Source organism: Euphorbia lathyris, chromosome 3 (genome assembly GCF_963576675.1).
Source record: "Euphorbia lathyris chromosome 3, ddEupLath1.1, whole genome shotgun sequence".
Classification (NCBI taxonomy): Eukaryota; Viridiplantae; Streptophyta; class Magnoliopsida; order Malpighiales; family Euphorbiaceae; genus Euphorbia; species Euphorbia lathyris.
Genome location: NC_088912.1, coordinates 61,513,557 through 61,537,464, shown reverse-complemented (window position 1 = coordinate 61,537,464; position 23,908 = coordinate 61,513,557). Strand labels below are relative to the sequence as shown.

At 37.7% G+C, this 23,908-nt stretch overlaps 1 protein-coding gene across 2 annotated transcripts; it reads right to left on the bottom strand.

Annotated features, from left to right (window-relative positions):
• Nucleotides 1–2,624: 2,624 nt before the first annotated feature.
• LOC136222362 (alpha-mannosidase At3g26720-like) lies at nucleotides 2,625–21,954 on the bottom strand. Of its 2 annotated transcripts, XM_066010038.1 has the most exons (29): nucleotides 21,577–21,953; nucleotides 21,398–21,481; nucleotides 21,204–21,292; nucleotides 20,884–21,058; nucleotides 20,679–20,798; nucleotides 20,426–20,509; nucleotides 20,254–20,325; nucleotides 19,809–19,922; nucleotides 19,524–19,624; nucleotides 19,339–19,432; nucleotides 19,063–19,230; nucleotides 18,885–18,974; nucleotides 17,963–18,028; nucleotides 17,821–17,877; nucleotides 16,989–17,208; nucleotides 16,742–16,881; nucleotides 6,884–6,952; nucleotides 6,728–6,787; nucleotides 6,558–6,629; nucleotides 5,857–5,904; nucleotides 5,651–5,770; nucleotides 5,456–5,521; nucleotides 4,427–4,539; nucleotides 4,219–4,303; nucleotides 3,944–4,054; nucleotides 3,778–3,873; nucleotides 3,565–3,612; nucleotides 3,118–3,186; nucleotides 2,625–3,034 (listed from the first exon to the last, which is right to left on the bottom strand). In XM_066010038.1, the coding sequence occupies exons 1-29, from the start codon at nucleotides 21,778–21,780 to the stop codon at nucleotides 2,816–2,818; spliced, it is 3,054 nt and encodes a 1,017-aa protein (XP_065866110.1). In that variant the 5' UTR covers nucleotides 21,781–21,953; the 3' UTR covers nucleotides 2,625–2,815. The 2 variants fall into 2 exon arrangements, with proteins under 2 accessions (XP_065866110.1, XP_065866111.1); XM_066010039.1 differs by lacking the exon at nucleotides 6,884–6,952 and having other exon boundaries at nucleotides 21,577–21,954.
• Nucleotides 21,955–23,908: the final 1,954 nt, after the last annotated feature.

Genomic DNA, 23,908 nt, shown 5'->3' with positions numbered 1-23,908 from the left:
TCCGAACTCAGAGCTGCCAAATCAATTTTCAGATTGAATCCTATTCACCAAACTTTAATTCTCGGTTCCTCTTCCTCGCTTCTTCTAAGGACCTCCCCAATTCGACATGGTTTTCTGACATTAAAAAACAAATAACAAAAGAAAACACCCGACTTCATCTTCCTCAGCATGCGGAATAGGGGGGCGGCAACTCTTCAACTTTAAGGTCTAAAAACTTATGTTTTTTACTAGAAACAAGAGAACACAAAAACACCAAGTGAGAGGTTGTTGTTGAATCCGTGAATAAAAAAAAGCAACAATTGGCCATATATTTGAATATGTTTGCTTGGTGTCATTTATTTGATTACAAGGAAGAGGAAGCAAGGAGAGAGCAGATAAAAAAGCTCAACAGATAAAAAAAAGTTTTTAAAAAAATGGCGTTAAAATCCAAAAGGATGAAATTAATAGAGAGATTCCTTGAGAGAGAAGATGAACTTTGGAAAAAAACTCTGATAATTAATAAGAGAGAGAAATATTGTAATTTTGATTTTATTATGAAAAGAGAAATATTTTTTTGGGTAACCTGGTAATTTTTTGGGTAATCAGAATATATTAATCTCGATGGATGGAGACTCACCATTGAGAACTTTTCCATATATATATATATATATATATATATATATATATATACCAACAGGATATTATATACATTAAAATCAATTTTTGATATGAAAATATTTGGTAAATTATATCTATGACCCTAAACTTTACACTTTCATTATGATCCTTAAACTTTAAAACCGAATATGAACTTCTGAACTTTACATTTTATTAACATAATAACTGTTTTTAACCATTGATCAAGATAATGCTCCAATAGCATGTAATTATATGCGTAGATCTGGTACAAATGACATTTTAAAATGACAAACCTTTAGTTATATATGTGGAATTTTCACAGATAAAGGTACAATCAATCAATCTTTAATTGGGTTAATTACACAAGAAAAAAATTAGTGTACTACATTATGTCATTTTAATATCTTTCTAGTAATCAGAAAAATTAGTCTACTACATTATGTCATTTCATATGCTTATCATGTCAAAAATTAGTCTTCATATGCTTATCATGTCAAATTATAAAATTTTGTTAAGATCTTTAGACTCTCAAATCAAACCATCTGTTGAGTATTTGAGCTGGTGTATTAGTAGTGTGCCTATTCATCGCTTTTCATGGTTATTGACTTCTAATTTGAAGGATAATATAAAGCTGGTGTATTAGCTTTAAAAGCTTACCTTTGGGTGGTTATAAGTGATTTCTTTGTTCCTGGATTGAACTTTTCTGCTTCTTTGAGACTCTTTTACTTATCTTTTCTAATATCAGTTTTTTGGAACTTAAAATCAGCATTTCTGAAGTGTACAAATTGCAGTTTTTATATCATGCAACTTCTATAGTTATAGTGGTACTTAAATCTCAAGTTTTAGAATAAAGTAACTTATTAATGTAGTAGACATAAGCTTCTGATAAGCTAATGTAATTTGACTTCTTTACTTGATACAATTATGTCATTTAATTAATAGTCTATTTAATAGGTGCATTTGTAAGATGGAGAATTCTTGCCTTAACAGGTCTTTGCTTCATTCCGGAGTCCCTGAGATGGCTGGTAAGGTTTGGTTTCTTCGATCTTGATAACTGACTGAATGAGAAAATGCGATTCCACAAGCAATGGTGGGTCAGAAACAAGAGTTCGAAACCTCACTACATCGTGTAACTTAACGACGGCTTGTTCCTCAACCATCCTTTCATGCTTCAGGATAGCTTATACTACTACCAAAGATGAATGTGCAAGATTTTTTTCAAGTCTGCTGCTACTTTATTCATTTGTATACTCTGTAGATTGATCCTAAGACATTTAGGTTTTAGTTCTTATTTGAGGATTTTAGCTATACTTTGTAAGTTTTCATTATATATGGAAGTATATTCTTAACTTTTTGTATTGAAAATTTAGTTTGTGGAATTTATTAAAGGTATTTTTTAATTATATATTAGATTATAAAAAGTATTTAAATATTAATATAAAATGAAATAAATTTAAAAACCATCCAAAACCGTAACAAAATTATGCAAAACCGTCACAAAATTATGCAAAACTGTTGCCAAAATCATTTCTAAACCGTCGCAAAATCATTGCTAAATCGTCGCAAAATTATCCCAAAACCGTCAGTAAACCGTCAGTAAACCGTCGGTAAACTATCCGTCCCTACAGGAACTTACCCCGACGCCGTTTAAAAACCGTCGCTAGAGTAGCAACGCCTGTTGTAAGGACGGTTTTCTGACGGTTTTCGAAACCGTTGTAAAAACTGTAGCGACACTTAAAACCGTCGCTACAGCCAAAAAATTTCGTCGGTAAAAGCTCTGTTTTTTGTAGTGTTTAAACAACTTTAATTCTTAAAGTTTTTGCTTTTAAGAACATTTAGGTATTATTTGGTTAGAGGAGCGAAAATGCTTATATAGAGAGAAATCTCCAAAATAGTGATTTAAATAATGGAAAACTATGGTTTCATGGAAAATATGGAGTTTTAATAGCAGAATCTCCATATTCAATTTAGGTGGCGAAGATATTTGAAGTAACACACAAATGAGAAGTAGAAAAATTGCAGAAATTTTGTCCAAAAGAAGGAAGCACCTGAGATACTTATGATGGATGATTGACGTTGGATTGGGACTTAACTCGCCATTCATATGTTTTGTCATTTTTTCTTTTCCATTAAGCAGTTAATTCATATTACAACACATGTTCTGTTATGCATACCAGTACCAGAGGCGAAGCAAAGGCTATCCTGATGTGGTGCTGGTTTGGTGAGAATTCAAATGTATGGAGAATGTACGAATTTCCATGGGAGCAAGTTCCAGAACTAACTTGTCAGGATCTACAGCTCCTCCTCTCACCACTTTTGTTCCAGTGGTGCCTGCTACTTTCCAAACCAGTCTCTTCCTTTCCATCTCACTTCTTTCTTGATTGCCTGATAAACTCAACTCTCTCACTTTAACTATCTGCAACAAACAAAAATAACCAATATTACAACTTAATTATCACTTCTTAATCCACTTTAACTATAAGCGCACTTTCTTTTTACCTTCTTCTTTGGAAATAGCCTTTTTAACTCCACACTTGCCATCACTGAATTCTCTTCATCCTCTCCGCTCTTTGCATTCATTAAAAAAAAAAAAAAAAAAAAAAAACATTAATTATTCTTTCGAGCACTATAGAAAAAGACAAGTTCTGGATTAACCAAATGCTTGCCCCTATCCTGTAAAGATGACAAGTTCTGGATTAAAATTTTCAGGTCACATAATATCACAACATAACAAGTCAAATCCTATAAACATCTAAGGACAAAAAGAATGCCATAACATGCATAGACTGCAACATCAACAAAATTTACTGGTGATTTTCAAACAAAAACCTACAGAAGCTAATAGTCCTACCACTACGATCCAGTATGATTTTCTCAAAATTTTCATGCTCTTGATTAACAGCAAATATAGAATGGACAACTTCACTTGTGAACAAAAAAACCCACCTCATATAGGTGAGCCAACCGGAGAAGCACTTCTCCATTTTCAAGTTCCTGCAATGCTCAAAAGTAGAGCAAACTGTCATTACCTCCAGATCGATAGACAATTATGAAACAATTAGTTTTACACTGTTTTGTCAACGACTCCAGACAGATCCATGAATACAGAAAAAGGATATGCATATCTTCAAAGACAAAAGAGAGCTGATTCTAAGGTACCTCAAGGGTTATGATAGCAACATTATTGGGTAAAGCATAGGATGGATCTATTCCTGAAAAGGTAAGTGAGTGGGAATTCATCCAATCGTTCCCATCCTACAAAGTCGAAAACGAATTACTTAAGTGTCGCTTCATATCATTAAGCCTACACCAAATTTTGACAAACCTGCTCTGAGAAGGCTAAGAGAACTGGGGAGTATATCTCCTGGCCGACTGTCCGTCGCCACCTAGCACCTTCTCCTAATCGGTCAATTTTCACAAAAATTCTTCCTTGGATCTGCAAAATCGCATATCACCGAGTCAATATGCAGAATTCACTCCTGACAATTGTTACACAATCAATAAGTGGGATTTAATTCAAGCCATACCAGATATCACAAATAGAGATACTTCTGTTCAAAAACTATAATTCATGAATATGAATATGAAACTTGCACTTACAGTTAAACCCTCACATCCATTTGAGAAACAAGTTGTCTCATTCAGCACCTCTCCAACACCTCTTTTATCATCATAAATCAATCTCCTACACAGAAAACATAAAGTTAAGAAATCATTCTAACCTAAGAAACCTGATTAATTAAAAGAAAATCATGCGAGACCGTAAAACAAATAGAAAATGTAAAATGAAATCCAAGTGTGATAATACCTATGGAGCATCAGTTCTATTTGACCATCTACTAAGCTGGATCCTCCTACTGAACGGTCCACCAACACTGAGAGCTCCGTGCTATTGTCATGCACATAAATACCAAGATTGATCTGGAAAGGGTGAAGGTCTAAAATAAGGAACAATGGGGAAAAATTAAGGGCAAAAGAGAAAGACAAGAATGATAGGACAAAGCAAAATGAAAAATGGAAGATGAAGAATATAACAAAGAGTGCTAAACAAGTCTTAGTCAAAATTAATGTCTAAAGTCAAAAACTTGCTCATCTAACTTGAAGGTCTGCCTTTTATAAAGGAAACCAATACTATATACTGGTAGTTAATTGCATATCCAGTTTAACCAGCTAATTAGTTAGCTTTTTCTTCAAAACACCTTGTACATACCAGAGAGACAACGAACAGAAACTTGAGGGCTTCCATCCTAACTAACTAATCAATAGCTACATAACTATCTTACACAGAGACCTGTTCATAATTGTTCATTCCAAAAGCTATTGTATCTCTAAGGGGAATTACTCTAACAATAAGATACGACATTATGGGCAGATCACATTGATCTTCCAGTGGTCCACATATTTCTTCTTTCCAACAAGAAATAAAAATAGAAGTAAAAATAAAGAAAAACACTCAATTTTAGTTTAATATAAAAGCATGCATGTATTCTTCTATCGAACAAATAAAGCCAGATTTTGAAAGTCATTTTCCACATGAAAAACTACTGCACATGGATATTGGGTAGCCATAATCATTTTAACAATTATGTTGCATAGCTGAGTTTCAATTAATAATCTACTCGCAGTTGAACTTTACTAGTGACCCCAAGAAATAAAGTAGAACTGTTTCCATGAAGGTCAAGTAGCAAAACATACACATCAGTAAACTTTAATTGGTGACAAAAAGAAAAGACTTTGAATAGATTCAATAGTAAAAGATGTTGGAAAATTGCTCCAACATATGTAAATAATACGAGAGCAAAAAATCATGAATTCCTTTTGGGGAAAAAGATCATACAGGGTAATAATTTCCAGCAACTGGTTGATTCACTTGGAGGTCCCAGTCTGTCCTGAAATCTCGAATCTATAAAGCATTTTGGAAGTATCAAAACATAATAAATAAACCAAAAGTTAATAAACAAATAAACATACTATTAAAGCATACAAAAATAGCTGATGAAAAATATTCATAAACCAGTTAAGTTTCATATACCCGTCTAATAAAATCCCGTCCATTAGAATCTGTATAGAATGTTTTATTTGTCATCATGGTGGTTGAAATTTGAGTTGTGATTTCTTTCCCAATCCCATCATCCACTGGAATGGGACCAATCTGAAAGACATACACAGGAGTCATCAAATCAAAGCCCAGATATAACTCTTATACAGATAACAGAAGTACTGAAGAAAAAAGCTTACACTGAACTCAACTTCAGCATGTTCCTTCTCCTTGTAGACCCGGGTAATCTATGGCGGCACGCATCATTATATAATAGAAAGTAGAAGAGGTAAGTAGAATCCTTTGATGGAAGAAAAACCCATAATACTACTTTTACCGTGTAGCATTTTTTGAGAAAAAAGAAAAGAAAAGAAAAGAGGAAAAGATTGAACAACAGATAAGTTATAACAAAATGATCAAAAGTATATATTTGACAAGATTGGACATAAAAGGAATTAGAAGATACAATTATCCATTGTCATTACTCTGTCCTAACCCAAAATTCTAAACTGTATCAGACAAAGACAAATACATGCACCAAGAAATATTATTGGAAAAAGCAGTCAGCTGAATATTATTAGACATTATAAAGCAAGTGAGCACAAAGAAAACTTAAGTTTAATCAACAAATATGCTATTGAAAGAAAAGAATGTTTAATTAAAATAAACATGAAGAAGCCTAAACTCCATATTTTTTACTGTTAAATCCAATGCATGATGATATGCGTAATCCAGGACTTATCATGCACATTAAATTTAGATTTACGCTCAGATAAACATACAAAAGCATTGATTTCTTGAATGTGAATCAACCATAGTAAGAGATTTAACTTTTAAGATAGAAATATGAGAATGATAAAAAATTGGTACATCTGTTATATATTTTTGGTGCCATAACTACCTGAGATATCCATGGGTTGACCTGTTGATGTACTTCATCCAGTAGAGGTCCTCTCACAAAAGTTAAAGGAGACTGAGAGAAAACAAATATTTCCACTTGTCTTGAGTTTATAGTAACATCTCCTCACAAAATGGGAAACAAGTGGTCAAACGTTTAGCACATTAAATTACCCGGAATTCTGATTTTATTGTCAATGTCTGATTTGGGCGGAAAACATATGCCCCAGATGCCTACAAAAAATAACATAGCCATCAACCTAGTTTTCTCCCAGAATGAGAACTCAAAATGAAATTATGCAACTACATGACATTAAAAAAAATGACTACCTGTGGATCCATATCAGTACCATCATTTCCAGTATAATAACCATATGACTGCTCAACAGCAGCGGTTACCTTATGCAAGAAAAAGGAATTTACAACAACATTCAGAATTTAGAAATTTTTAAAAGTTTATGTGATACTAAAGGTAAAAATGCAGAAAAAAAGGTAAAGGAAAGAGGTATCAACATTGTGAACAATTGATCTCTGAGATAATTCTCACTTATATTTCTCAATAGGATGTCCCAAATACATACAAACAGAGACCAATTCCTGGACCACTTCTGATTCCTAGATCAATACATACTAGGAGAAACAGAGACCTATCCTAACTCTACCTAGGAGCACCAACAGCTATACAAGGATCTTAACTAGGTTAACTCAAGTGTACTAAAAAAAACAAAGACATCTGATAGAGAACAGGTTGTGGCCCATTTGCCTAAGGGACACAGAATTATGAATGTTTATTCTAGAAGGAAGAAAGATGCTACAGCTGGTCCTGCTGATGTGGCACCAAGTTAGTTACAGATTTTGGGAAAGTGGGCAGCTTAGTTATATAGGCCGTAGGAGTAAGTGAATGAGTTAGGCAGATTAATATTCTTCTATTTTGGCTCTTTGTGAGAGGGAGTATTCCTTGGAAGGTTCTGTTCACAGTCCCTATTTTCAATCTATATGTTCTTAAATCTTTCTACTTTTAATACATCAATCTCGTTCTGGTTTTCTTCTCTTAATTTTCTTGGTTACTCTTTTTCTTTTTGAGGATTTCTATCACTGGTCCAACCTGCCGGATTCGAAGAACGGATGGAAACAAGAACTCAGGCCCGTTTGGATGCTCAAGGCGAACAAATTCAAGAAATCAAAAAATCAATTGAACCAGAGAAATTAAAACAAGAAGAATTCAGGGCTTACATGATGGGTTGGGTTAAGAAGCAAGGAACACATTCCACTGATGATGATGAAGGCCATTCTAGGCACAAGTCTTCTGGGAACGATGATCTGAATGGAGGGAGAGATGAGTTCCATCTAGCGGCAAAGAAGGTCAAGCTCCCTGAATTCAACGGGTATGATCCCCGTGGATGGATTTCCAAAGCAGAGACTTATTTCAAGATTCACGAGACTCCGCCAAATATGCAAATCCGTCTGGCTAAACTTAGCATGTGTGGCGTTGCACAACACTGGTTTGCAGTGGTTCAGGAGGTGCACACCTCTACTGCTGTTATTTCAAGGACCTATACAGGTCTGCCTCCATAGAGATTACATGATCATGGAATTCATCTCGTACCAGGACAGGGTCATGTAAGTGTCCGCCCGTATCGATACCCTTATCATCAAAAGGCAGAAATTCAAAACCAAGTTTACGCATTGGGGTGATCAGGCCTAGCAAAAGTGCCTTCTCAAGCCCTGTTATTTTGGTAAAGAAAAAGGATAACTCCAGGAGAATGTGCGTCGACTATCGTGCCTTGAACAAGGTCACTATTCCGGATAAATTCCCAATTCCTGTTGTCGATGAGTTACTTGATGAATTGAAGGGAGCTAAGTTTTTTACTAAGTTGGATCTAACGTCAGGATTTAATCAAATTCGAATTAAGGATGATAGTATAGAAAAGACTGCCTTTCGTACTCATAACGGACACTACGAGTACTTAGTAATGCCTTTCGGGCTAACTAATGCTCCGTCGACATTTCAAGCTGTTATGGATGGTCTTTTTTGCTCTTTACTACACAAGTTCGTACTTGTTTTCTTTGATGATATCCTGATTTACAGTAGCCATTGGGAGGATAATCTTTCTCATCTTTCGACGGTTCTCAACTTACTTAGTGACAACCAATTCTTTGTCAACAGGAAGAAAGTGTGAATTTGGAAGGTTCTCTATTGAATATTTAGGCCATATCATTACTGGTTCGGGAGTCTCCATGGATCCCAAGAAGGTTAGTGCGGTTGAGGAATTGCCAGTTCCTAAGCATGTTAAGGGAGAACTTGGTTTTTTGGGTCTCACAGGCTATTATCGCAAGTTCATTCGTCATTATGGCAACATTGCACGCCCTTTGACCGAGCTCACCAAGAAAAATGCCTTCACATGGTCTGGTGACGCTCAATCTGCTTTTGAACACCTGAAATTGGCTATAACTACAACACCGATTTTAGCCCTGCCAGACTTCTTGATTCCTTTTTAAGTAGAATGTGATGCTTCAGGTTGGGGTATAGGGGTTGTTTTGATGCAAAATTGTCGCCCAATTGCTTTTTTTAGCAAAGCTCTTTCGGCCCACAATCTTGCTAAATCAGCGTATGAGAGAGAAATTATGGCCCAATGGCTCAGCAGTGCAACACTAGCGTCCTTATCTAATGGGTGCTGAATTTTTCAGTAGATACGGATCAGAAGAGCCTTAAACATCTCTTGCTACAACGAATTACCACTCCGGATCAGCAGAATTGGGTGGCAAAGTTATTGGACTACAACTTTTCCATCCATTACAAACTAGGTACCGAAAATAGAGTTGCTGATGCCATATCTCGTCGCGATGTGGAAGCAGAATTATTTGCCATTACTTCAGTCCCTCATTGGGTTCAGGGAGCTCAGTTATTAGAGGAGGTGAAACAAGATTCTTCTTTACAAAAAATTATAATTGATTTGCAACTTGATTCAGCGACACACCCTGGTTATTCTATTCGTAACAGGATTCTCTATTATAAGAATCTTTTAGTTCTTTCTCGCACATTTGCTTGGCTTCCAATTGATTGTAGAGTTTCATAATACCAAAACAGGGGGGCATTCCGGATATTACAGAACATATAGAAGATTGCCTGCAAATTTATATTAGGTAGGGATGGCGGCTGCAGTAAAGCAATATGTTCAGTCTTGTGATACTTATCAGCACTGTAAAGCTAGCTCACTTGTCCCGGGTGGTCTTTTACAACCGTTAGATATCCCAGCAGTGATACGGGAACACGTTTCCATGGATTTTATCATGGGATTACCAAAGTCAAGGGGATTTGATGTTCTTTTGGTAGTGGTCGATCGACTGTCAAAGTATAGTCACTTCATCTTGCTGAAACATCCTTATTCAGCCAAGACGATTGCTGAGATTTTTATTCGTGAGGTGGTTCGACATCACGGGATTCCTAAGTCCATTCTTAGTGATCGGGATCCGATTTTTGTTAGTAATTTCTAGAAAGAGCTATTCAAATTACAGGGGACACAACTCAACATGAGCTCCTCCTATCACCCAGAATCTGACGGACAAACAGAGGTCACTAACCGTTGTTTAGAGGCATACTTGCGCTGTTTCGCTGTAGACCAGCCCCGGTCGTGGTCACTGTGGGTTCCTTGGGCTGAGTTTTGGTTTAACTCAACTTTTCATAGCTCCACTGGAATTTCACCTTTCGAAATCGTTTATGGCAGTGGTGCACTTTTTTCCTAGGGAAGTTCAGGTTGAATCTGTTCGCCAAGAATTACGGGACCGTGATGAGGCATTACGGCAACTTAAGTATCATTTACAACCAGCGCAAAAGCAGATGAAAGCGCATGCTGACAAGGGATTGTTGGGTATACATCCCAAGTCCCACATCGGAAAGATACAAGGGAGATGCATAGTTTATAAAGAAGTTCACCAACTACATTAGCATGAGGCCTTTTGGGAAGGAGTCATGCCTTTAACTTAATTACCAAGGCCAGCTGAAGCCATACATAGCTTCAGCTTCTCTAAGGTTACAACCTTAGTCAACATGTCTGCAGGATTCTCTGTGCCTGGAATCTTCATCAACTGCAATATCTTCCTGTCCAAGAGATGCCGTATGTAGTGATACTTCAACTCTATGTGCTTTGTTCTTGAGTGAAAGGCGGGATTCTTTGCCAAATGAATGGCACTCTGACTGTCGCTGTACAGAATAGGATCCTTCTGCTCCTTTCCCAACTCACGCAAGAAATTCTGCAACCATACCATCTCCTTACTAGCCTCAGTCACAGCAACGTACTCAGCTTCTGCAGTAGACAAAGCCACCACCTTCTGCAGCTTTGAAGCCCAAGAGACAGCAGTACCACCCAATGTGAAGACATATCCGGTTGTACTTCTTCTCTTGTCAAGGTCACTAGATGCCAAATCTGCATCCACATATCCTGTCAACATAACTTTCTTGCCCTCAAAACATAGGGCCTGTTCAGTGGTTCCCTTCAGGTATCTCAAAATCCACTTTACTGCTTCCCAATGCTTCTTACCAGGGTCTCCCATGAAACGACTAACAACTCCCACAGCATGTGCAATATCCGGCCTTGTGCACACCATTGCATACATCAAGCTGCCAATTGCTGAGACATACGGAGTTCTCTCCATCTGGACTCGCTCTTCTCTGCTCTTGGGTGAGTCATGTTTAGATAGCTTGAAATGGCTACCCAAATGAACCGTAGCTGGCTTGGCATCTTGCATGCCGAATCTAATCAAGACCTTCTTGATATACTCAGCTTGTGAGAGATACAACTTTCCAGCCTTCCTATCTCTTTCAATCCTCATGCCCAGAATCTGCTTAGCTTCTCCGAGATCTTTCATGGCAAACCGCTCAGATAACTGCTTCTTCAGTTTTCTCACTTCTCGAGCACTTGACCCTGCAATCAGCATATCATCAACATATAACAGTAAAATTATGTAGCCTTCATTCAATTTCCTGAAGTAACAACAATGATCAGCTTCACTCCTCACGAACTCAATTTCGTGCATGAATCCGTCAAATTTCTTGTACCACTGTCTTGGAGCTTGTTTCAGACCATACAAGCTCTTGTTCAACTTGCACACAAGCTCAGCGTTATCAGACTCATAGCCCTGAGGTTGCTTCATATAGATGTCTTCATCTAAGTCCCCATGAAGAAATGTCGTTTTTACATCCATTTGCTGCAGCTCCAAATCTTCTGCAGCTACCATACTCAACACTAAACGAATAGTAGTCAGCTTCACCACTGGAGTAAAAACGTCAGTATAATCTATGCCGTACCTCTGCTGAAAGCCTTTCACGACCAGCCTTGCCTTGTAGCGTTTGCTACCATCAGCCTCTTCTTTGATTCTGAAAATCCACCTGTTTTGTAGAGCCTTCTTACCCTTTGGAAGCTCAACAAGTTCCCAGGTGCCATTGGTCATCAAGGAATCCATCTCATCATCTATCGCAAGCCTCCACTTGCTCGCATCCTCTCCACGAGATGCTTCCAAGTAGCTTTCTGGTTCACCACTATCTGTCAACAGCATGTAGTTGCTTGTAGGCGTGTACCTGTCAGGTGCTCTACGCTCTCTAGTGGATCTGCGCAGTGTAACCGGTGGAGTTTGGGGTTCTTCTACCTCCTCCACAACTGCCTCCTCCACAACTGTCTCCTCCATAACTACCTCCTTGCTCCCACCAGAATTTGTGATGTCTAGGTCCACGACCTCTGGTCCTGCATCACCAGTATCAGATGCGCCCAGACTATCCTTGTACATTATCTGCTCGTTGAAAACAACATCCCGACTGCGAATAATCTTCCTGTTCTGACTATCCCAGAACCGATATCCGAAATCATCACCACCGTATCCAATAAACGTGCACTTAATAGACTTCGCATCTAACTTACTTCTCTCAAGGGGAGCAATATGAACATATGAATCACATCCAAATACTCGTAGAAAGGATAGATTTACCTGTTTGCCACTCCAAGCCTCTTCAGGAATGCCACTCTCCAAGGGACTCGATGGCCCTCTGTTGATCAAGAATGCTGCAGTATTAACTGCTTCTTCCCAGAACGTCTTCGGAAGTCCGCACTTCAGCCTCATGCTTCTAGCACGCTCACACAGAGTTCTGTTCATTCGTTCTGCAACTCCGTTCTCCTGAGGAGTTCCTTTCAGAGTCTTCTCCATGCGAATTCCATTCTCAGCACAGAATTCTTTGAATTCCCTAAGCTCATACTCTCCACCATTATCAGACCTCAAGCACTTTACCTTCAAACCTGTCTCATTCTCAACCAGGGCTTTCCATTTTCGAAAGGAATCAAAAGCATCAGATTTCTTTCTCAGAAAACAGATCCACACTTTCCTAGTGGAGTCGTCAATGAGGGTCATGTAATACAAAGCTCCACCAAGAGATTTCACAGGTGCAGGACCCCATAGATCGCTGTGAACTAACTCCAACTTCTCTTTCTTCAAAGTTCTGCCACCCTTAGAGAAACTGACTCTTTTCTGCTTCCCAAAGATGCAATCCTCACACAGCCCAAGATCAGCAGATTTCAGACCCGGCAACAGACCCTTTGAACACAGCACTTTCATCCCCTTTTCACTCATGTGACCAAGACGACAGTGCCACAAATCTGCATTGACATTCTCCCTCACGACATCAATGCTATTGAAAACGTTGTCTGTTAAGTACAACGATCCAACCTTCTCACCACGGGCGACCACCATGGCTCCTTTGGTCATTTTCCGAGCACCACCCGCAAAGATTACACAATAACCTTCATCATCCATTTGCCCAATTGACAACAGATTTCTCTTTAGGCCAGGAACATGTTTTACTCCAGACAGCTTTATCACAGATCCATTCGGAGATTTGATCGAAACATCTCCCTTCCCTACAATCTCCAAAGGCTCATCATCAGCAAGATAAACCTTTCCGAATTTCCCAGGGGTATAGTTTTCCATCAAATCTGCACTACTACATGAATGAAACGAAGCTCCTGAGTCTAATACCCAAGACTCCAAAGGACTTCTTACACTCAATACCAGGGCTTCTGCTGCTGTTTCTGCAGTTGAATTACTCAGAATCAACGCATCACCAAAATCCTCGCTGGCTGAATTCACTGACTTCTCCTTCTGCGGTGCCTTGCATTCACTCTTGTAATGACCATTCTCATTACAATTCCAGCACTTGATGTGGCTCTTGTCCTTCACAGGTTTCCCTCTCCCTTTGGACTTAGACCTGCCATGATTCTGCTTTGACCTGCGATCTGACCTGCCCCGATTCTCTGCATTCAAGGCTGATCCAGATGTGGAACCTGACTCTTTCCTGCGAATCTCCTCGCTTATAATCAAGTCTCTGACACCATCAAACCTAAGTTTTTCTTTCCCTGCTGAAGCACTTAGGGCAGTAACTGTGCCGCTCCAACTCTCTGGTAAAGAAGATAACAGAATTAGGGCTAATACCTCTTCGTCGAAATCAATATCTACAGAACTTAATTGAGTGATTGTCATATTAAAATCATTCAGGTGCGTCGCCACTGCTATATTCTCCGTCATCTGCAGATTAAACAGTCGCCGCATCAGATGAACTTTATTTGCCGCGGCAGGCTTCTCGTACAACGAACTCAAGATCTCCAACATCTCCTTCGTGGTCTTTGCCTTCACCGTGTGATGCGCCACGTTTCTGGACAGCGACAGGCGAATCACGCTCATCGCTTTTCTGTCCAACAGCTTCCACTCTTCATCATACATATCCTCCGGCTGCTCACCCAAAGGCTGGTACAGATCTTTACCGTACAGGTAATCCTCGATCTGCATCTTCCAGAAACCGAAATCCGAACCATCGAATTTCTCCACAGGGGTTTTTCCGTCTCCCATCGTAATTACCCTCGCTCTGATACCAGTTGTTAGGAATAATTGAAATTACGATAAACGAAAATAAGCAAACACACAAGAATTGTTTACCCAGTTCGCCACTCAATATGAATGACTACGTCTTGGGGCACTACCAAGCCAGGATATTTACTATAATGAATGAGATGCGGATTACAGAGAAAGAGGTTACATTTATACTCCTGAAACCCTAACCGTCTGAAACCCTAATCGCCCAAAAAAAATTTTATGTACCTATATATATTAGTCTCCATAAGCCCAACAGGGATATCCGTTTTTATGTAGGAGATTGGGTATACCTCAAGTTGCGTCCCTATCGACAGATTTCTGTGTCTCAACGCATCAATCAAAAGTTATCTGCCAAGTTCTATGGGCCCTTTCAAATTGCGGAAAAAATCGGCCCTGTTGCATATCGCCTCCAATTACCGGACTCTTCCAAAGTCTAGCTTGTCTTTCACATTTCTCAACTTAAGAAGGCTTCTCTCACCCATCACTTCCGTCTGAACTAGAAATGGCAGCTTCTGATTTCTATGTGCCTAAAGCCATTCTTTCGCAACGTTCCATCAGCAAATCGGGTGATACAGTACGTCAGTGGTTGATTTTGTGGAAAGGGAAACCAGCCGAAGAGGCTACTTGGGAAGATATACTTGTTATTCGAAACCAATTCCCTCACATCCGTCTTAAGGACAAGACTGTTATTACAGGAGGAAGTAATGATAGAGAACAGGTTCTGGCCCATTTTCCTAAGGGACCCAGAATTATGAATGTTTATTCTAGAAGGAAGAAAGATGCTACAGCTGGTCCTGCTGATGTGGCACCAAGTCAATTACAGGATGTGGCACCAAGTTAGTTACAGATTTTGGGAAAGTGGGCAGGTTAGTTATATAGGCCGTAGGAGTAAGTGAGTGAGTTAGGCATATTAATATTCTTCTATTTTGGCTCTTTGTGAGAGAAGGAGTATTCCCTGGAGGGTTTTGTTCACAGTCCCTATTTTCAATCTATCTGTTCTTAAATCTTTCTACTTTTAATACATCAATCTCGTTCTGGTTTTCTTCTCTTAATTTTCTTGGTTACTCCTTTTCTTTTTGAGGATTTCAATCAACATCCTTATCACCCCTCAAGCTGTACTGGACAGAACTGCACTATAAGCTTGTCTGGAAGCAATTGAAATCTTCCATGATGCGATGGTTTGGTGAAAACAACTGTTGTAATGGACCGTATGACAAGAGCTTTGGAATGAACTTTATCCCGAACAAAATCGAAATCAATTTCCATATGTTTGTTGTTGTTGTGGAACACATGATTCACAGTTAAATAAACTGTACTGAAATTATCACATCATAAGATAGGAGGAGAAGCTACTGAAACCCGACTTCTCGAAGTAGCATGTATCCAACTGAGCTTTGATGTAGCAGATGCGATCGAATGATATTCTTCCTCGGCGGAGGAACTTGAAACTGTCCGTTGCTTACGTGATGACCAAGAGAGAAGGCATCTGCCTAGAAAAAATAGCATATCCGCTAGTGGATTTTCGATCATCTTGATCTCCACCCAAATCAGCGTCCGAAAAACAGTGCAATTGACAAAGCCGGCCACCTCGATGTAGTGTCAACACAAACGACCTAGTCCCATTTAGATAACGCAAGATGCGTTTGACTGCTACCAGTGTGATTCACGAGGCGCATGCATGTGCTGAGAGACTTTATTTACCGCAAAGGAAATGTCATGACGAGTGAAGGTGAGGTATTGAAGGTTGCCCACTATACCATTTGAACATTGATCTCTGAGATAATTCTCACTTATATTCTCAATAGGATGTCCCAAATATATACAAACAGAGACTGATTCCTAGATCAATAAAGACTAGGAGAAACAGAGACCTATCCTAACTCTACCTAGGAGAACCGACAGCTATACAAGGTTCTTAACTAGGTTAACTCAAGTGTACTATAAATAAGAAAGACATCCTTATCAAACATGTCATGGAATCAACTGAACTAAAAGCTTTAAGCTAATAGCTAAAGGCCCAATTCATATTAATATCCGACACACCCCACAGGCGGATGCCCAGCGGGCTTGAAGCATGCACGACAGACTCATATTACCATGTCCTGCAATTTAATCAACAAATGAGGTTGCTAGGATTCGAAACCTTAATCACTTAGTCAAAGAGGCTCTGATACCATGTCATGGAACCAACTGAACTAAAAGCTTAGTAAAAACACAAATTGATGGACTTGGCAAATGCCAATGAAACTGTGAAACTTCGTAGAGAAGAAAACATACCAGCGTTCTGCTATTAGCAAAATGAAAAAGTTTCTGATCATCTGCCGAATAAAGCAGCTTTAAACTTCCTTGGCCAACTTCTATGGTCTGCTTTGTACCATCATCTGATGTGAATACCATAGAGATGGTTGAACTATGCTCTTCAATGAAGAGGAATTACAAAATAGATGTCAGCAAACAGAGAAGTCTTCCAAGACATCCAGTTCATAAGAAAAGAAAATTTAAGAAAATAAGCAATAATGTAGACCTCTCTGTTTTGTAGTTGAAACCGTGTATGTGCTGAAACCAAGGGGTGGTAGGGCTACTGAAAAGGCAAGCCAATACTTGACCGTTTCACTTGGAAATTTACCCAGATATGCTTTAACATATTTATTTCTCATGCGCAAAGTTGTATTTGATATAGGCAGAAGCTGAGACGCAATTGCTTTTCCACTAGAATCGTGAACAACAACATTTTCCATGGAAACCTGAAGCAAGTTTCACTTTTATTTAAGGGTAATATTCCGAAAGGCTGAGACAAGAATTGCGTTGGTCTTTTTGTAATTAGTTTTCATCTTATTCTTATATGGAAGAATAGCAAATTAAGCAGAAAGCAGGTGCTTTTATGAGACTACACAAGTATCATACAGGGCCATGAAATAGGTTATTGCATAGAACAAACAAATTCAAATTAATAATGACTGTCAAGAAAAGTTGTGAAATTATTGGGGAAGATGATTAACAAGAGATTTTAAATGCAATTAGCTCTACTAACTTTAATGCAACTAAGGATATTTTATTTCTTAGGAAGAATTAGCTTTATATCAACAAAGAAATTCACTGCACAGTGAGGAAAAATCCCATCTAAAATCTTATGATCAGAATTTGCAGATCCAATATATAGATAATACAAACTCACAAAGAGCATGTCTGCATCACATAAAAATCACTCATAATTTCATACAGAATATGCACTCATTTCTGAGGGCAAAAAATATTGTTTGCCCAAACTGATTGCATTAGCTCCGTGAATCTAAATCTGTTATGGAAAGAAAAGCTCCTAGATTTACAATAACCAATACAAAGATGGAAACACTCACAGGAATTCTTATCACTTCCTCTCGCTTCCACCCCAAAGGATTGTAAGCAAGAACAATCTACAAACATAGAAGAAAATTACTTATAGAATATGGTCTCGATCATTAACATGGAAGCATGAAAAAAGAAAAAAAAAATGCTTACCAAGCTTTTTTCTTCAGATAAAGCAGCTTCTGATGCAGGACAGTAACTTACATTAAGGAGAGGACACTGCCAACAAATCCAAAAATTTGAGCAGAGAATTTTTTTTCACACTTCATATGAAGAAGAAACGGAAATCAAGTGAACTTTTCTAAGATACCAAAACTCAGAACCAAATTTCGTTTGTGAACCTTCAACATTTTATCTTTCCTCGAGAAAAAAGTACCAACAAGAAATAAGACTTAGCTTTACAGACAAGGAAGTCTTTGCAGATAAAGAAAATGCGAAATTGAATCTTAATACAGAATAGGACAGCTGTAACAATAGTAAATATGTAAGTATTCAAGTGCACCACAATCTTTTGCATTATCTTAGATACTTGTGAATATTTGAGGCTATAAACTTGTTGAGCATACGCATAACGATGTGGTGTCATCTATTTGAAGGCTTCATAGGTGTACCAACTTTATACCCATGGGCCAAATAAGCAAAAGATGGCCTAAACTCATTAGGATTAAGTTATTACTTAAGGTACTTTTATTGCTTAGTTGTTTTCTATTCCTATTTAGTTTGCTGACTTAATAAGCAGCTCTTGCTAGAATTGTAATTTTGTCTCTTCTATTTAAAGGGCAGATCATTAATTATCAGTTGGAAATCCAATTAAACCCTAAGAGATCATAGAGTTCTGTCCTAATGAGCTCTAACCGAAATCTGACACAATAGGTTAAGGTAGAAAAACACCAAAGAAACTGCCCTAGTAGATATTCGGGTACAGGGTCCTATAACAAGATCCCAAACTCGTGTTCATAACATATGGTATGACCTATACATGCAGTACAAGCCAATGATAAACAGACGTGCAGGTCATTTGATATATCTATCAAAATAGAATAAGAAAACAGTCTCAAGACAAATTGTATCTTACCTGCTGAAAATTTGTGACATTTTTGTCCTCTTTGATGCTTGATGTTGACTCCACCAAGAAAGCAAGAGAAGAAGCAACTAACTTCTCAGCCTGCAGAGAAAAAGAACTGAAGCCAATGAATGCCATGTTTAGTCTTATCATGCTTTCAATTACTAGTGGGTATTAATCTGATATGCACCTCCTTATAGCCAATTGACAGTCGTAGAGCATAATCAGCAGCAACATGCTTCCTTTGTGTACCACTAACAGCATCATGATGTTGAGCAATTGCCAAAGCATCAGCAAGTTTCTTTGTGTTTGGTCCAGAACTGCTCCTTCCTTTAAAAAATTCCAGTTGCCTGACAGCCTAAGTATGAAATACTGGAAGTAATTAGTCTCTGAACAAAGAGAACCCAGGAGTAATTTAAGAAAGATAAAACACTAGCTGATGAAGTGAAAAGGGGCATATTCTTACAAGATAATAACCACTCATCATTCTGACATAGCCTTTAAAGGAAGGCCGGCTTGTAAAATAACCTGTCCAATATGCATTTGGATGGTCTGCATAGCTGAAAAATAGTAAATTGTATCCTTTCAGCTAGAGTCTGAAAAGGTGCATGAGTAAAGTGTGCAATCTCTGATAAAAAGTATCACACTCACGGAAAGAAATCTTCAGTTTTAAGAGGCCACTGTTCGTCTGCTGCATATTTTGCATCAGTATAGATGGATGGGGTTGAATATAAAACATTTACACGACCATCCTGGGAGTTATGAAATGAAAACATTTAGCACCAAGTTTTAATTGCTTCCTTCTGTCATCATTATGGTTTGACTAATGTCTATAAATACAGTTCTAGACAAGAAGATAATGAGGCTAAGTGGATCCATTTGACATCATTCTTTGTCCTTCATCTTTCCATGATCAGTTAGATCTTGAGAGTATACCTGGTTAACATAGTGAATGAACTTGTCCATCTGCCTAAACCATGAATTTGCATACTGATAGCGAAAATCTGTCCCCATCAGCCACATTATATGATTTGTTCTGGTCACATTAGCCTAAATTTGAAAAACGAAAAAACCATAAAATCCATTTACCATTGCTTAATCTGGAAAATAATTCAACTTTCAACGGAGACCTAAGAAAAGCATCACAAAGTTTAACAGAAATATTCACAACTGGACTTAACATTTTCAATATACCCAAGGAATTACTCGTAAGGTGCAACATTCAACACTCAAAGCAAGGTTTTAGTTTAAATTTACGGTTTTCTAATTTTATTTGTTGGTCTCTGTCCATCTGTTTTTAATATATAAATATATATCTGACCTGCTATGCCAGATACAAATCTAAAATTTAGAATAATAAGTAGTCATGTCTGGATTTTACCTGAGCCAAAGCAGCAGCTACAAAGTCCTTGACTCTCTCTTGAACATTATAGTCAAATAGGAGAATATCATCCTTCAAACGAAATGCCATGTGAATAATAGTTCAAAGAAAACATCCCACCCACCCCCACTTTCCCAATAGATAGATACGCTCTTTATTTCACGGTGCTTACCTGAATGGGAGGCGACACATCATTTATTTCAAATGTGAAACCATCAGGAGGATCATAATGCCTAGGAAATATACCAGTAAATATCTGTACAAGATTGACAATGCGAAGACTCAGCAGAATGGCAGGAAGATCACAAGAACAATACAAAGTTGTACCTCCATACAGGATACAAAGTGCAATTAATAGGAACAAAATTTCACTTCCCAAATCAAATACCATAAAAGGGAAAAGAATACAAGACTACAGGTCTGACCTGTGAAGTTGAACCAAGGGATTTAGAGCCCTGCCAGATAACCTCAAGGTCCTTATCGTTTAATCGCTTAGCTCTGTCTTGGTAATCAATTCGAGCAAAAAAGAGAGAATCAAAACCTAACTGCAACAAAAATTTCAGCGTATAAAGAGAGTCTAACATAGGTACAACGAAAGAAGAACTTGGTGTGTGTGTATAATAGAACTACCTCAGCTCCAAGCAAATAAGCTTGAACAGCAGAATGTCCAAAAGGGTCAATTTGCCAACCAACTCGAGGAAGCTGACCAAATTCAGCTTTGATGAATTTATGACCTAGAGTTGTCTGATCAATCAAGTCAATGTAATGAGAGGTTGCCTCATCGTGCATGCACATGCCCCCATTTCTAACAGAGATACAGAATGGAGCAAAATCAAATCAGTTAACTGAGGCAAGTTCCTAGGTCAAAATTGTTCTTCCCCAATAATTTTACGGGCAAAAATTTGGGCTTATCCCTGAAAACAATGAAGTACAGTTCATGAAAATGTTACATGAATTCTAGTTGGCCGGAGTTGACAAGCTCCTTGACATTCACCTTCATTGTTTCACTTTGCTGTCTCCACCATCTCTGGAAGAAGGCCTGAAAAATTGAACTCCAACATAAAAATAAAAAACCATATAATTGAAGAAAAAACGAAAATGGAGCTTAGAAATAAATAGGTTTAAGAAAATACAAAACGCTAACCATTTCAACATAGATGAACTTGCGATTCTTATCCTCAAACAAAGCTGCCATTACGGATTCTATAACATTCTGTACACACGCACCCTGATCGCCAGTCCATCAAAATTTAGTAAAAAAAACCAAAACTGAAGCTAAAAATCGACTAAGAATGCCTTACTTAGAAATAAATAAAATGCTACCCGAATGGAATTGTTGCCACCAAAATAGTACTGGTCAACCGTCTTCAACCAGCCAACATCATCGTGAGAGTGAGGCACCAAATGAACATTAATTTTGGCAGGAACCAAACTTCCTGAGGTATTATAAGCTATGTATGTGGATTCGACGAAGGAAATTGCGGATAGATAGATGGTTAAAGAGCAGAATAGAGCAACGATTGGCATGGTTCAAGCAAGTGATGATCATAGGTAGATGAAAGATTTAGAAATGGAGAGTTGACATAAAATTTGGAAGAAGTGAAGAAACGAAAGGGGTCAATTATAGTGTATAAGTGGCTTGAGAGAGAAGAGAGGTCAGCGTAGCTTGGAATGGACTTTCTTGTGTCGGAAGAGAAGAGGAGTGCGCTGAAATTTGGTAGTGGATTTTTTTAATTTTTTTTTGGATAATGGATAATGCAATTTTTTTTTTTTTTTTTCTTCACGAACTTATCCAAAAAACTTGATTGGCCATTGAACTTTTATAGTATTTCAATAGTCATTTGATCTTGCATAAAATATAATCAATATATCACTTAGTTATAAAAAGTAAGTTAAATGCAGAAAATGTATTGCACGTGTCTTAAAATGTTATTACATAATTCAAAAATAGATTAAAAATGAAGTTCTTATTTACCCAACTATAAAACTTATCTTCTATAATGTTAGAACCACATACCCCGAACTTGGTCATTTTACGTTTTTTAAGACATGTACAATATGTCTTCCGCATTTAACTTACTTTTTTTTACAACCCAGTGGTCAATTGATTACATTTTATGCAAGGTCAGGAGGCTAATTGGACATTTTATGTAAGTTCAGGGGGCTATTGAGACACTTTGAAAGTTCAATGGGCAAATCAAGCTTTTTGGACAAGTTCAGGATGACAAATGATATATTAAGCCTTTTTTAAAGCAAACGTGCACTGCAAAGCTACACAACACAAAACTGAGGCAAGGAAACGTCCATGAGCTCTTGCCCTAAAATTTTCTTTAAGTTCGGTGGCTGCTCCAAAACAAGGTCGACACAGATCTTGCTATCAACTTCTAGAAAGACTTATGTTGTAGCCTAGGGACCAAGCAAGTCTCAAACCCTCCATAACACCACATAACTCCGCCTTAACCACTAAGAAGACACTCACATTCTTAGCAAAACCTTGGACCTAGACACCATTATCATCACGGATCAGATCGCCAGTCGTAGCTAAAAAGGAGCTCCCTCTAATAACACCATACGAGGAGAAGATTTGGTTTGCATTGCACCATACCTAAGGCCTTTGGTCCGAGCCCGGTATTGAGCTTGACCCAAGTGGTCCCCATAGGACTCCGCCCAATTAAAACCTCTTCTCTAAAAGGTTTGTGCGCAGCCAGGTCCTTGGAGAAAGCTAGATTACTATCAATGATTCAGTTAACAGTCACATTAATGTTTTGCACAAGCTCCATAATAAATCTCTTAGATTGTTGGAATATAACGAGATTCCTATTTTCCATAAGTGCCAACAAACAACTGCAAAAACAAGATGCCAATCGTTGTATTAAGACTTTATTCACCCTACTTTGTTATGGAAGTTGTACACGAGGATGTTGAGTTGTATGAGATTACAAAAAATTTACTTGTGAAAATATATTTTTAGGATCTTCTGGGTATTAGGGGGTTAATGCTTTAGAACAATTTCAATTGATTTCAAATGAGTTCATGAGATGACATCCAAATTCACTCAATTTTACAATATGTGAAAATGGGTGAAATTCATGTAAAGTTGCATTGTAACTATTTAAAACTCATTCGAAACTTGATAAAACATTTATACTAATGTTGCTTAATTTGTTTCAATCAATTTCAAATGAGCTTCAGTCGAGATTTCATCCAATTTCACCATATGTGAAATTCATGTGACATGGCACTATAACCTTTTGAAACTTATATGAAACTTGATAAAACATTGGTTTTAATGTTGATTAATTATTTCAATCAGTTCCAAATGAGTTTTAGTTGATTTCAACCACTTTTACTCAATTTCATAAGATGTGAAAATTGGGTAAAGTTCAAGTGAAATTATACTACAACCTTTTGAACCTCATATGAAACTTGATAAAACATTTGTGTTAATTTTTCTAATTGTTTCAATCATATTCAACAACTTTTGGCCAATTTGATCCACTATCATTGAATTTCAAACGATATAAAATTGTGTGGAATTCATGTGAAATTACAGTGTAACCTTTTGAAACTCATGTGAAACTTGATAAAACATTAGAATTACTGTTGCGTAATTGTTTCAATCAATTTCATATGAATTTCAGCCGATTTATTCATT